Here is a 13,019-nt window from a genome sequence, read left to right on the forward strand (position 1 = left end):
GGGGGGGGGGGGGGGGGGGGGGGGGGCTGTGCTCTGGTGACGCGCTGCCCGCCACGTGGCCTTGCCCTCCCAGGCTGGAGAAGACGTGCACGGACCTGCTGCAGACCACGCTCTGCTCGCCCAAGTGCCCCGAGCAGCTCCAGCTTCTCTGCGCCGCCATCCTGAGAGAGAGGTCGCCCTCCGATGGCCTGAGCCTGTCCTGTGACCATGTCCAGAGCAGCCAGCAGCTGAGCCTGGTGGCCTCGGTGCTCTTGGCGCAGGTAACGTGCCCGCCCTGCCCCTGCTGGCTCTGGGCTGTCCGCAGCACGCCCTGCCCCCGGTGCCTCGGGAAGGACCAGCCTCCCGCCCCCTCCTGCTGTCTCCCCCCTTGTCCCCGGGGCAGTGGCAGGGCTGCGGGAGGGCGAGTTCTGGGCACGGTAGAGGCCGCGTTATGGAAACAGCGCTGCTCGTAGAGCGGCAGCCCCTTCCCGGGTGTTCTCAGACCAGAGGACTTGTCGCACCACCCCCACCCCGTGTTCCTTGTGAAGGGTGACAGAAAGGAGGAGGTCCGAAGCGTGGGCCAGTGCGCCTTCAGAGTCCTCGAGAGCCGGCAGCCCGAGGGGCCCAGTCTGAGGCACCTGCTCCCGGTCGTGTCCAAGGTCACCCGCCTGGCCCCACACACCCTCCATGAAGGTAGTCGCCCTTCCTGAGAGGCCCGTGCAGGCGCAGAGCAAGTGGAGCACCCTCGCGGGAGGGACGGCAGAGAGGTGGTGGGGGGAGGTCTGAGGGCCCAGCTCCCTGTCTAGAGCTCGTTTTCTAGAAAGATCTCCCAGTGCCCCTGTAGCCTGAGTCTGTGGGATTGATGACTTCCCACCTGTTGTCCCCTCCCTCCCCCCACCTGCAGACCAGACCAACCTGCTCAGCAAGAGGCTGGTGGACTGGCTTCGCTATGCCAGCGTCCATCAAGGGGTCGCACACACTTCCGGAGGCTTCTTCTCCACACCCAGAGCCCGGCAGGTGAGCCTGGAGACGCAGAACCTCCCTGTCCCTGGGCTTCCATGCACCACCTTGGCCATCCGTGCCCCCAGGGTCCCATCAACTCCTCCTGTCCTTCCACCTGCCCTGATTCCAGAATGATCCCTCTTTTGTGTCTCCATTCGGCTGGGGGGGCGGGGGGCTTTGGGTCCCCAGGGGTCACAGCCCTCCAGTCCCTGATGCTGTGCGCCAAACCCACTGACGGACGACCGTGTCCACTCAGGTGCCGGCATTTAGGTGTCTTACTGGGGCTGCCCCCGTCCTCGAGAGCATGAGGTCAGGGCTCCCACTCGCACACAGCAGCCCCTTCCCCCTCCCCGGTTCCTTGGACCCCAGCACCTCCCCAGCCTGGGTCCCCACAGCCCGCCCTTCCATGCCTCCCACAGCCAGGCCCTGTCACCGAGGTGGATGGAGCGGTGGCCACAGATTTCTTCACGGTGCTGTCCACGGGCCAGCACTTCACGGAGGACCAGTGGCTGAACGTGCAGGCCTTCTCCATGCTGCGGGCCTGGCTGCTGCACAGCAGTCCCCAGGGTCCCAGCGCCCCGGACGCAGGTGGGACACGGTCGGGGGGGACACACGGGGTCCACAGGCAGGAGGTGGGCGGGACCAGGTGTGGTGCCTGGGTGATGCTGGCAGCCCTGGCCGAGCCTCTTCAGCACCGGCAGACTTGTCCCTGTCGTGCGGGAGAAGCCAGAGCGATCACTGTGGGCAGACGTCAGCAAGGGTGTTCACACAGCTTCACCAAACCCTTTGTCCGGTGCAGACCAACCAGCAGTGCAGACAGGCTCGACTTCCAGGGGGAGACGCCTCCACTCCACGGGGTGTCCGGTGAGGGTGGAGGTGGCCCCGGCAGGGACTTCGCGCCCCTGGACGGGCCAGCCTGCATGGCCCTCGAGCACCTCGTTCTCTCTTCCAGACGACAAGTCGGAGCTGGAGGGCTCCACCCTGTCCGTGCTGTCGGCCACCTCCACCNNNCCAGCCACCTACTGCCCCCCCAGGAGCGGCTGAGGGAGAAGGCCTTCGAGTACTGTCAGCGCCTCGTGGAGCAGAGCACGCGGCGTGAGTCCTGCTGTCATGCCTCCTCCCCGAGGGGGCGTCTCGCGCTGCTCGTGGGGGCCTGGAGCCTGGACAGCCTCTTTGTCCGGGGCGGGGGGGGCTTTGTGTTCCCAGGCCTAAACCCCAGGTTGCTGGGCAGGGGGCAGAACCTGTCCCCAGCCCACCAGGTGTCTGCGTGGGTGGGGGGCGCTGCCCATCCCTCCGCTCCCAGCTTGCTTTCCGCTCTCTCCTCGAGCTTCCAGAACAGGGTGCCTTTCAGTCACTGTTTTGATGCTGACCGGAGATCGGGTGCCCTTCTTCCTTCCCCAGGAGCCCTGAGGAAGGGGGACGCGGACCTGCAGAAAGCCGTAAGTGCCCGGCGGGGCGGGCGGGCCCCCTGCACGGCTCCCCGCGAGCTGGGCCTCCGCGTCTCTGCAGTGCCTGGTGGAGGCCGTGCTGGTGCTGGACGTGCTCTGCCGGCAGGACCCCTCCTTCCTGTACCGCACGCTGTCCTGCCTGAAGGCCCTGCACGCGCGGCTGTGTGGGGACGCGGCCCGGGCGCGCGTGCTGCTTCCCATCGCGCGGTTCTTCCTGAGCCACGGTGAGCCTCGTGGGCCCGGAGACTCGTCTGGGTCGTGGGGAAGCACGGCCCCTCTCGTCTGTGGAACCGTGTTGCTTTGAGGGAGCGTTCGCACCCGGGAGGAGGGCTTGTGGGCGGGTTCACGGGCTGCGGTGAAGGTGAGCAGCCTCAGGCTGACCTTCGAACTCTCTTCGCCATGAGAGGTCATGGGAGTTTCATGAGAGGTCACAGTACCTTCCCGAGAACATTCCACATCGTGTGACTCAGAGGGATTGGGCTGTAGCCGGAGACTCTTGGGGACACAGCTGGATGGAGCTCGGCCAGGGTTCCCCGCGCAGCACAGACACGTCGGGGCCCCTGGTGTCCGCGACTCTGAGGCCCCCACCCAGCAGCAGGGGCGTCCTCGTGCCGAGGCGGGGACCCTCATGCCGGGGCCCGGGCCCTGACGAGGCCGTGCGTTTCAGGGGAGGCGGCCGCCGTGGACTCGGAAGCCATCCTGCAGCACCTGTTCTCCAGGGTCCCCTGCGAGCTCTTCCACAGCCCCACGCTGGCCTTCGAGTTCGTCCGCTTCTGCAGGGACAGCCTTCCACTGTTCGGCGGGAACCTTGACATTCTCAAGCGGAGCTTCCCCAACCTCTTCAAGGCACGCTCGGGCGTCCTGGGGCCAGAGCGGGGGCAGCGCCGGGGGGGAGTTCAGGGCCCCCCGCTCGTCCTCCCTCCGGGGAGGCGGCCTGGGGTGCTGCTGGCAGAGGGCCAGGGACGGCCCCAGGGTTCCATGCGTCACGTAGGAACAGCGTCCCCGCCGGGAGAGCCCTGTGCTGAGCCCCTTCAGGAGTAGCGAGGCCGGACTGTGCTGCATTCTCGAATCTGTCCCGATTGTTCCTCTCGTGTGGGAGCCTCGCCTGCTGTGCTCAGCCCTTTGACGTGTCTTTTCTGAGTGGCCGTGGTCACCACGTGGTCTTTACGAATTCACCTGGAGCCTCAGTGCTTGCGTTTGAGGAAAAACGATGACAGGTGGAAAGCGGTTGCTTTCGTCGCTGGTACGAAGGTGAACGCAGCAGCAGAATAGCGACGGAAAACAAATCGAGGTGGCCCAGGGAAAGTTGGGGGACTGGCACCCTGCCCATCCGGGCCCGAGGTGCTCTCCCCTGCGGTGACCTGTGGGCTTCAAGCCGATGGCCCTGCCGCTGGGCCGTGCACCCTACATGGGCCCTCCCGGTTCCCACTGAGCCGCCACGCTTGTCCCTGCAGCTCCTGGCCTGGAACAGCCCGCCCCTCACCTCGGAGTTCGTGGCGCTGCTGCCGTGGCTGGTGGACGCTGGCACGGCCATGGAGATGCTCCACGCGCTGCTGGACCTGCCGTGTCTGACCGCGGCCTTGGATCTGCAGCTCAGGTGAGCCCGAGGGGTGACACCTGGCGCTGGGTCCCCTCCTCGTTGCCGACCCGGTCCTTCCCCGTCCCCTGCTGTTCCATGAGCTGCCCCGATGAGAGCGCCTCTCTCCAGCCCTGAGCCTCGGAGCCTCTGCCTGTCTCAGGGCGGGAGGGCCTCACTGTGCACGTGCTGGGCACCAGGCCCCTTCCGGTCCCTCTGAGGCTCATCGCTGGCACGGGGTGACGTCTGCTCTGTCTCTCCACAAGGCCTGGGGCCGAGCTGGGCCTCCCGTGGCCTGTGCCCAGAGCCCACGTCTGAGCCCGGCCTCGGGCATCTGCTCGCTCACAGGCTGTCACCGGCTGCGTCTGACAGGCCGCTGTGGGACACCTCGCTCAAGAACCCCAGCTGCCTGGAGGCCTCCCGGGACCCCCAGTTCCAGGCTCTCCTCCAGCACCTGTTGCGGGCCCAGGCCAGTGGCACCGTGGAGAGGTAGGGGCCGCTCGGGCCGGGAGCTGCTGGCGTGGGCCTGCTGCTGGGCGTCCCCGGCCCCACAGCCCTGGGCAGGAGAACACCTACGCGTGGTCCCAGCCTGGTCCCAGGGTGGGTGGGACGTGTCTGGGGACGTCTGCCCCTGGGCCTTGCGCCTTCTGACCTGAAGAGGCCTCTGCGGTCGCGCCCCCGCCCCCTGCCCTTGGCAGACACCGGCCTCGCCGCGGGTCCTCGCTGGGCACGGGCCTCCCGCTCAGCTCTTACCAGCGCCCCGATCCGGTCCGCACGACCGTGCCAGGTAGGCGCTGTGGTGACTCCGTTGTACAGATGGAGAAACTGAGGCGTAGCACTCCCCGGGAGCCGGAGGGCCAGGACTGGAACAGGGCGTGCTGACATGGGAGCGAAGCTGTCAGCAGGGGGTGGCATGCGCGGTGACAGGGTGCCCCCTCGGAAGAGGGCAGCGCAGGCTGTTTCAGAACTTGGTCCAGGCCACGGCCCTGTGACCCTGTCCCCTATCCCCTCAGGCACCAGCCAAGCGTTCGCGTGTGGAGAGCGTGTCTGTGGGCCCCGGGGGAGTGGGTGGGCGGGTACTCAGTGGGACGTGTGTCGTGTCCTCCAGGTTGGCGCCCCTCCACCAGCTGCTGCGGCCCATGGCCAGCTGCGCCCGGGTGGTCCAGTGCGCCGAGGCCGTGCCCACCCTGCTCCAGGCGTTCTTCTCTGCGGTGACCCAGGTCAGCCCGCTTCTGAGCTCTTCTGTTCCCGCGGGGGGGCCGGCCCTGGGCCTTGGCAGAGCCACCGTCCTTGAGCGCAGATCCCGCTGTGGATTGGCGAGAGGCACCGGGAGGGGTGGCACACGGCCGCCCCCAGCAGCGGCCCATCCGTCCCCGAGAGCGGCCTGGGCTGGCAGACACAGCCGGGTCCAGAGCAGAGTGCAGGGGAGGGTGGAGTCAGAGTGCGGGCTAAGTCTGTGTCTCCCTCCTGACCCCCAGGTTGCCGACGGGGCCCTGACTAACCAGCTGGCGCTGCTGCTCCTGGAGAGAAGTGACTCCCTTTACCAGGTGGCCGAGTACGAGGCCCGTGTGCACAGGTGGGCCCTCCCGCCGGCCCCGCCCCTGCCTGGTTTCACTGCCCCCCACTCAGCCTGCCTCAGCTCTGAGTCCCCACCTCCCCCACGCTGCGCCCCCTTCCAGCTGCCTTCCTCAGCGCAAACCCTGCGCCCCAGCATCCCCTCCCCGCCCCCTCCCCCCAGCCCTGCTGCTGCACGCACTCCCCTCTCCGGTCCGGAACGCCCCCACGTCCGTTCCTCCTCTCCCAGGTCTGTCCTCTCCTGTGGCGGCCCCAGCCCCTCTTCTAGGATCCTTCCAGACCATCTGTCCCCCTTTTCGAAGGCCTGAGCCACATGGCCCTGTGCCCACGCCACTCGGCAGCCCCCCCTCCTCTCCAGTGGACCCTGGGTTCCTTTAGGGGCGGGAACCGTCTGCACCTCAACCCAGGGTTCAGAGGCTTCCCCCTTCACCTCCTGGCTCTGGTTGTGGAAGGGGGACCACGGTCTGGGGCCCCGGGGGCGGCTGCGGCCCAGCAGTGACTTCCCCGTGCAGGGTGCTGAGCTCGCAGTTCCTGGCCCTGTGCGCGCTACACCCGTCCCTGGTGGTCGAACTGGCGAGAGAGCTGCTGGAGTTCATGGGCAGCGCGAGCAGCGTCCACAGCAGAGGGGCTATGCTCGCCTCCGTGGTAAGGCCGGCCGCTGTGCCACCGCCCCATTCTCGCACCGGGGTGCCTGCGGAGGGCTGAGGCTCTGTCCCCACCCAGGCCTGGGCCGTCGGCGAGTACCTCTCCGCGTCCTGGGACCGGCGGTGCACCGTGGGGCAGACCAACAGGTTCCTCGAGGCCCTGGAGGCCCTGCTGTTCGAGGTCACCCAGTCCCGCCCGTCTGCCGCCCTTCCCAAGTGCCCCCCGCAGGTCATCGCCGTGCTTATGACCACACTGACCAAGCTGGCCTCCCGGAGCCAAGACCTGATTCCCAGGTACAGGATGGGGCAGAAGGGGAAGGGAGCTGGCTCTAGACATCTTCCTGGTCCCCGAGGTCTGCATGCGGCCCACAGCACGAGGGTCCGGTCGGACACCCGTGGCGTGGGCGTCATCCCTGCAGCCTCGCCTCTACAAGCTCATGCCTACAACCCGGAGGCCTCGGGTGTCTCAGCTCCTCCACGAGGCCTCAGGTTTCACGTGAGGCATGCACCTGCCGCTGACTGACCGGGACCCCCTCATCCTCAGGGTGTCTCTGTTCCTGTCAAAGATGAGGACCCTGGCCCAGAGCACGTCGCCGAGCTCCGCGTACCATGAGGAGGACGCGGGAGCCGTCCGCACGCGGGCCACCGAGCTGCTGACGCTGCTGAAGATGCCCAGCGTGGCCCAGTTTGTGCTCACGCCCAGCGCAGAGGTGGCCGAGCCCCGCTATCACCGCGACACCAACACGGCCCTGCCCCTGGCCTTGCGCACGGTCAGCCGCCTGGTGGAGAAGGAGGCGGGCCTCTTGCCAGGGTGAAGGGATGGTGACCTGGGGGGACGCCGGCCCGGCTGCAGATTAAGAGCTTGGCGTTAGGGCCAAGCCGCGGCTGCTGTGACCAAAGGGGAAGTCAGGAGGGGCGTGAGTCCAAGCCTGGGTGCGTCTGGGTCCCTCCGTGCTGGTCAGGGCTGTCCCGTCCTCAGCCTTTGGGTGTTCGTGTCTCTCGTGTGCTGAGCTGTGTGGTGGAACAGGTCTGATTCGGAGCTCTCGCCCCGTCGGGGGCTGGATGGGGGCCGCTTGGTCTGTTTCTGGCTGCTCCTTGTTCGGGGGCGGAGAGATGCAGCAACAATAAATGTCTTTCAGAAAGTCCCTGTGTGCACGAGGCAGGGGAGAGGCCAGGAATGGGGAGCGCTGCTGGGGGTGGGGGGAGCTGGCCCTGGGCAGGTGGGGCCCCCGCCCAGCTGGGCCAGACACCTGGGGCCGTTCCTTCCCACTGAGTCCCCCCAGCATCCCGGATGTTACAGAAATAACAGCACGAATGTGGGCGATCAGAAAGGGAGCCCCGTGCCCCTCCCACCAGTGCAGCTGCCACCAGGAAGAGACTTTGCTCAGTGTCCTTTCTTAGCCCGCCTTCTGATGCTACTGGATGAAGACGCGGAGGCCAGGGCGCTGGGGCTCCTCCGGCCTGCAGGCCCCTGCCATCCAGAGGGAGGGAGAGACAACCCAGCAGGGACCCTAACACCTGCCACGGGAGCCTCCGAGCAAATCCCGGATCGCTCCGGTATTATGCCGAGTGGGGGAGACACGCTGGGTGTGGTAGCGGAAGAAACGTCGTCGTCCGCCCCACCCACCCCAGCGCCTCCTGCCCCTGTTCCACTGAGGCCAGCCACCCGCTCTGGACACCAGCTCCCAAGGCTGCGCTCCAGCTCCGCGGGGCGCGCACAGGCGCCGGGCCACCAGGTGGCGCTGCTGCCCCGCGAGCCTCTGCCCGGCCTGCCCCCTCTCGCCCAGCCCTCGCTCCGCCCCCAGACCCCGGATCCGCCCCCGGACGCCGGGGCGCTTGGTCGTCCGAAGGAACTGCGGCCGCGGAGTAGGCGGGTGGACGCGGTGCGAGGACCGGACCGGGCGCCGGCCGGCAGGGAGTGCACGTCTCGGCTCCGCCGGCCGTCCCGGCCTCAGGAGGACTTCCGAGAGACCGCACGTGACGTGCCCGTGGAGCAGAGAGGTGGGCGTCGGGCGGGGCCCGCCCGGGGACACCCTGGTCCCCCCAGGACGGGGCCGACCCAGCCCTGCCGCTCCCCGATGCCGCCCGCCCCACGCGGACCCCGCGTGGCCCCGGGACAGCAGGCCAGGTGCGCGTACTGAGCCTTCCCCGCCCCCCGCCGACCCCACCCACCCCCCGCCCCCGCGTGGCGCCGGGACAGCAGGCCAGGGGCGCGTACTGAGCCCTAGCTAACCCCGCGTGGCCCCGGGGCCCGACTTAGGGAAGGCTAGGGTTGAGGATGTAAATGTTCGTCTGGAGAAAAGTGTGTTAGTTTTGCAAGATGCTTGGGGGGCTGTTTTCAGTCAGTGCTCAGCTTGGGGTATTTTCAGATCCTCCACCTGCTCTAAGTTTGGGTCCCAAACCTGCGTAAGAACCAGGTGGTGAGAAGGGCTTTTGAGGAGACACATTTTCCCTGCTTCCCACGCCGCCAAGGCCAATCCAGAGATGTTCCTTTTACTTTTTCTTTCCAGGGTAAACTGTTACTGAGAGTCTAGACAGAAACTACCCGAGCTCAAACCCGGGGTGCTCCCAAGGGGCTGAGTTATCGGTGTCCATTTTTCACTCCCTGGGTCTGCAGTCCACACTCCTGCTATGGCCTGGTGGTGGGGAGCGTGCTTACCACCCGCTGACTGCGGGCTTCCTGTCCCGTGTGCTTTGGCCAACAGGCTGTGGGCCGAAGTGAGAGGAGCTTGAAATCTGCTGGGGAGCTGGGCTCGGCCTGTTGCACGGTTGCCGTGGCGAAGAGAACATTCCTGGCCAGCGTGTTGTCTGAGGTCCGGAGGACCGCAGCTGCAGCTCGGACGACCGCAGCTGCAGCTCGGACGACCTCTAGCTGCGCTGCGTGAGGGTAAGTGAGGTTGATGTCGGACGCTGAGCCGCCTTGTTTTTTCCGAGCATTATTGTGGCAGCGGCTGGTACAGAAAATAAGTCTCCCTGCACGTGTTTCCTTGTCTGGAAAATGGGGGGGGGGGGCAGGAGCTTCTAGCAGTAAATGAGTTACTGCCTGTAAGGCGCCTGCTGTGAGCTCTGTGCGGGTGTCACCTCTCTCAGGGCCCCAGCCCCTCGGGAACTTAGCTACGTGGGGTCCCCCGTTCGGCGGCACAGCTGTATCTCCTTCACCGCGCAGAGCGGGGAACAACCGAGACCAGTAACGGGGCAGGCTTGCTGTTGGCCTCTCTGAACTTGCACCCTGATTTCAGTTTGGGGCTCTAAACATTTTCCTTTTGGGTCCAATCAGGTTTAAAATGAATGTTTACAAAACACACGTCATCCAGCCTTTTGGGAACTCAGGAGCGGGAGGCGCTTCAAAGCAGGCGGGTCCGGTGTCCGTGGAGCAGCGGCGGGCGCAGTTCTCGTCCGCGCTCACCAGAGGGCGGTGTGGAGCCGCGCGAAGCCCGGCGCTTGGGCCCGAGCGGGACACCACTCCGGGGGCGGGGCTCCCTCCCTGAGACCCCTCTCCATGTGAGGGGCGCGGCGCGACGGCAGCTGACTCACCGGGACCCCTCCTCCCCCGGGTGTCTGTTCCTGTCAGAGAGTGAGCTCCAGGCGCTGTGAGGACGACCCAGGAGCCAGCTGTAGGCCTGCGCCGCTGACCCTGCTGGAGACACCCCCACCACCCCCGCGCGGGTGTCCGAGCTCCGCTGTCACCACGACCCCCAACACGGCCCTGCCCCGGGCTCGGCTCTGCTCACAGCTGCCTGGTGGAGGAGGAGGTGAGTCTCCTGCTGGGGTGAAGGGACAGTGACCTGGTGGCCGCTGGCCCTGCCGCAGATTAACAGCCTGGTATTAGGGCCAAGCCGCGGCTGCCGTGAGTGGAGGGGAAAGCATGGGGGGAGGAGGCCGGTTCTAGACCTTTCTTTGAACATGCTGAGCACAGGAGCTCCGGGCTTCAGGACAGGGTGGGGGGCAGCACAGGGATCCTGTGTCCTCCCAGGGGGTCTCCCCTCCGGGAGTCGAGCACCGCGCCCTCCCCAGCTCCACACACCGACACCCCGTCAGAATACGAAAGATAAGTTTATTGAATCTATACGTTTCCGTTAAAGTCTTTTAACGTAAAAGCTCTGTAACAAACATCACAGCTCAGTGTTGTCTGTCATATAAATAAAATATACACTAAGATGTACATCGTCCACGGCAGGGAGCGCGGGAACGGCCCAGCAAGAGGTGGCGGACCCGGCTGAGCCTCAGGGCGGGGAGCAGGGGGCTGGCACCCTAGGGAGGCGGCGTGCGGAAGCGGATCTTCCTGGCCGTGTCCACGTCAGACTTGGCCACCAGAAACCGCATCTTCTTCCCCCCGTGTCGGATCAGGTCCACGGCTCTGAAACCGGGGGGAGGAGGATGCTGGTGCCGAGCTTGCGTGGTGGGGATGCACCACAGGCCCAGCCGCAGGGCAGGTGAGACGGGCGGGGCTTCTGGGGGTGCCTGGGCTGGGGGCCCACCCCGTCACCCCGCCGTGACACACAGTGCTCCCCCTCCCTGGGGGGCCCCTGGCGGGGCTGCTGTGTCGTCAGAGGTCGAAGGAGCAGGACCATGAGCGGACCTGCTCGCGGGCCGGGGCTCCCCTGGCGGCGGCACCGGGGCAGGGGTACCTCACCTCAGGTAGCTGACGCCCATCAGGCTGCTTCCGTTCACCTCTAGGATGCGGTCGCCCAGGGACAGCCGGCCGTCCGACGCCGCGGGACTGCCCGGGAGCAGGGTCTGGATGTAGAGCCCGGGGGCACCCAGCGGCGTGTGCTGGGGGAGAAGCGGCGGCCTCAGCGGGTCTGCACGGGCAGCGCTGGACACCAGCACGGCCCCCCCGGGCCCAGACAGGCCCTTCCCTCCTCTCAGATTCTTGGGAGCTGCCCCCCCTTCCTCTCGTGATGAGCACACGTGCTGTGGGCCAGTGTTGGGGGGTCATGGAACGGGCAGAGCCCGGGGCGGGGGTCACTCACCATCCCGTCGATCAGGCCCATCCCCAGACCGGAGGGGCCCCGCTCCAGCTCCACCACAAAGACGTAGCAGAAGTCGTCTGTGCTGGAGCTGCGGCTGGACGGGGCCTCAGGGGGCTCGTCCTCGGGACCCACACCCTCTCCTGGGGGGGGGGGGCAAGAAAAGGGGCCCCTGTCTACACTGCTGCGGCAGCCTGCCCCAGCCCGGGAAGGGTGCTCACAGACCCCCTCTGGGCCACACCCCCGCGTGCCTGGAAGGGGCACCTCTCCCTGTCGTGGCTGGAGTTCTATAGAACGGAGCCTGGGCAGGCTGGCCATTTCCAGGGCTGAGCAAGGGGCTCTGCTCAGGCTCCCTCCCCCTCCACCGCGCTCTCCTGAGCCCCTGCCCCTCTCTCTGCACCTTTGAGTAGTGACTCCACATCTGTCCACCGCCCCCCCCCTCTGACCCAGCCCCCCGGCCCAGCACCAGGGCTCCCAGGGGGCTGCCCCCTTCTTGAGCTGGGACCACGCTGAGGGTCCTGGGCCTTCTGTCTCCAAGAACTCAGAGCTGTGGCCGCAGACCCAGCACAATGAAGCAGGTGTCCTGTCTCAGGCCCAGCTCTGCCCGCGTGACCCCTGCCCTTAGGACCCCCTCCGAAGTCTTCAGGAGCACGGCCAGGGCTGCTCTGTCCCTCCGGCCTCTCCGTCGCCCTGCCTCACGCCTTCTTTCTCTGTGCCATCACCCAGCCATCCCCCCCTTCCTCTACCCTGGGCAGAGTGACTTAGTCCCACGGTGGCTGCGCGTGGCCCAGCTGCTCTCCGGCATCCCGGGCTGGGGGCCTTCGGGTAGGCAGTGCAAGCCCAGGCCAAACAGGCCACTAGGACCTCGCGGTGGGGGGGGGGTAGGGGCGCGTGACCCCAAAGGGTCCTGCAGGTGGCAGCAGGGCTGGGGTGCAGGCATGAGCCCAGGGACATGTCTCACCTGCTGCAGTTGCATTCCTCCTCCCACAGCTGCCGCCAGCCTCGGGCCAGTCGGGGACAGCGGGCTCGACACCAAGTGGGGTGCTGGGAGGCGTGAGCAGGCACGAGGAGTCTACATGAGGGGGGCCGGCCTGGGGGCCCCCACGGCTCTGCCTTCCTGGAGGGCCCTGTGCCCGGGGAGCCCCAGCGGAAGGCAGAGCGCGTGCCTGGCCAGCCTCACGGGCTCCCCTGGAAACCGGGGGGCAGCTCGGGCTCTCAGGGTGCCCTTCCGGGGTGGTGAGGTGCGGGCCCTGGGGGGAGGGAGAAAGTGCTCAGGTGCTCAGCGGCCCGCGTAGTGGGAGAACCGGAGGGGCTCCGGGAACCCCCAGGGGCGGCAGCCAGGCCTGGGGCTGCTGCCCTGACCACCCCGTTACCGGAGTCCGTGCCCTGACAGCCGGGCCTGGTACCTCGCACTCCGGCCGGGCAGGCCCACCGACGGGGGTGGGCTTGCGCAGGCTCCACAGGAAGTGGCGGATGTAGAGAAGGTGCTGGTAGATGCTGTCATCCAGGCAGTCCGCCTCCAAGTCCACCTGGAAGCCCTCGCTCGGCAACACGATGGGCGGGGGGTTTTCGTACGACTCCAGGACCTCCTCTGCGGGAGGGGGGACGGCGTGACCGGCCGGCCAAGACCAGACTTCTGCCCCTCCCCAGGCGTGCCAGCCACCCCCCACACACACCGTCGGGACTGGGGACACCGCCGGGGGGCATCCCGGCAAAGGCGACCTGCCCAAGCCAGTGCTCGACCCTTCTGCATCTAGTGACCACCCAGCACGAAGCCCGAGCTGCTGACCGGAGCCTCCAGCCACAGCTGTGCCCCCCCCCCCCC

General features: G+C 67.4%; 2 protein-coding genes and 1 long non-coding RNA gene across 5 annotated transcripts in view; 2 read left to right on the forward strand and 1 right to left on the reverse strand.

The window, feature by feature from the left end:
- Positions 1–7,366, forward strand: part of AP5Z1 (adaptor related protein complex 5 subunit zeta 1) — a 12,337-nt gene extending 4,971 nt beyond the window's left edge. The window contains 13 exon segments of the mRNA XM_040634720.1: positions 1,401–1,569; positions 1,934–1,989; positions 1,992–2,076; positions 2,383–2,420; positions 2,491–2,653; positions 3,097–3,275; positions 3,884–4,026; positions 4,354–4,494; positions 5,114–5,225; positions 5,484–5,581; positions 6,093–6,225; positions 6,304–6,518; positions 6,769–7,366. Of these exon segments, the coding sequence (XP_040490654.1) occupies positions 1,401–1,569; positions 1,934–1,989; positions 1,992–2,076; positions 2,383–2,420; positions 2,491–2,653; positions 3,097–3,275; positions 3,884–4,026; positions 4,354–4,494; positions 5,114–5,225; positions 5,484–5,581; positions 6,093–6,225; positions 6,304–6,518; positions 6,769–7,039 (1,803 nt within the window). The 3' untranslated portion in view covers positions 7,040–7,366.
- A 674-nt stretch (positions 7,367–8,040) lies between these two features.
- Positions 8,041–10,382, forward strand: LOC121103726. Of its 3 annotated transcripts, none has more exons than XR_005835933.1 (3): positions 8,041–8,352; positions 8,930–9,111; positions 9,502–10,382. It is a non-coding gene; the product is annotated as an uncharacterized LOC121103726 (long non-coding RNA). The 3 variants fall into 3 exon arrangements; XR_005835932.1 differs by having other exon boundaries at positions 9,796–10,382; XR_005835934.1 differs by having other exon boundaries at positions 8,041–8,225.
- RADIL (Rap associating with DIL domain) overlaps positions 10,259–13,019 on the reverse strand; it is a 94,648-nt gene continuing 91,887 nt past the window's right edge. The window contains exons 12-14 of the mRNA XM_040634721.1: positions 11,198–11,337; positions 10,858–10,997; positions 10,259–10,581 (exon numbers count right to left, since the gene is read on the reverse strand). Of these exons, the coding sequence (XP_040490655.1) occupies positions 10,476–10,581; positions 10,858–10,997; positions 11,198–11,337 (386 nt within the window). The 3' untranslated portion in view covers positions 10,259–10,475. The remainder of the gene's footprint in view (positions 10,582–10,857; positions 10,998–11,197; positions 11,338–13,019) is intronic.

The sequence above is a fragment of the Ursus maritimus genome, unplaced genomic scaffold (assembly GCF_017311325.1).
Source record: "Ursus maritimus isolate PB19 unplaced genomic scaffold, ASM1731132v1 scaffold_2, whole genome shotgun sequence".
Taxonomy (NCBI): Eukaryota; Metazoa; Chordata; class Mammalia; order Carnivora; family Ursidae; genus Ursus; species Ursus maritimus.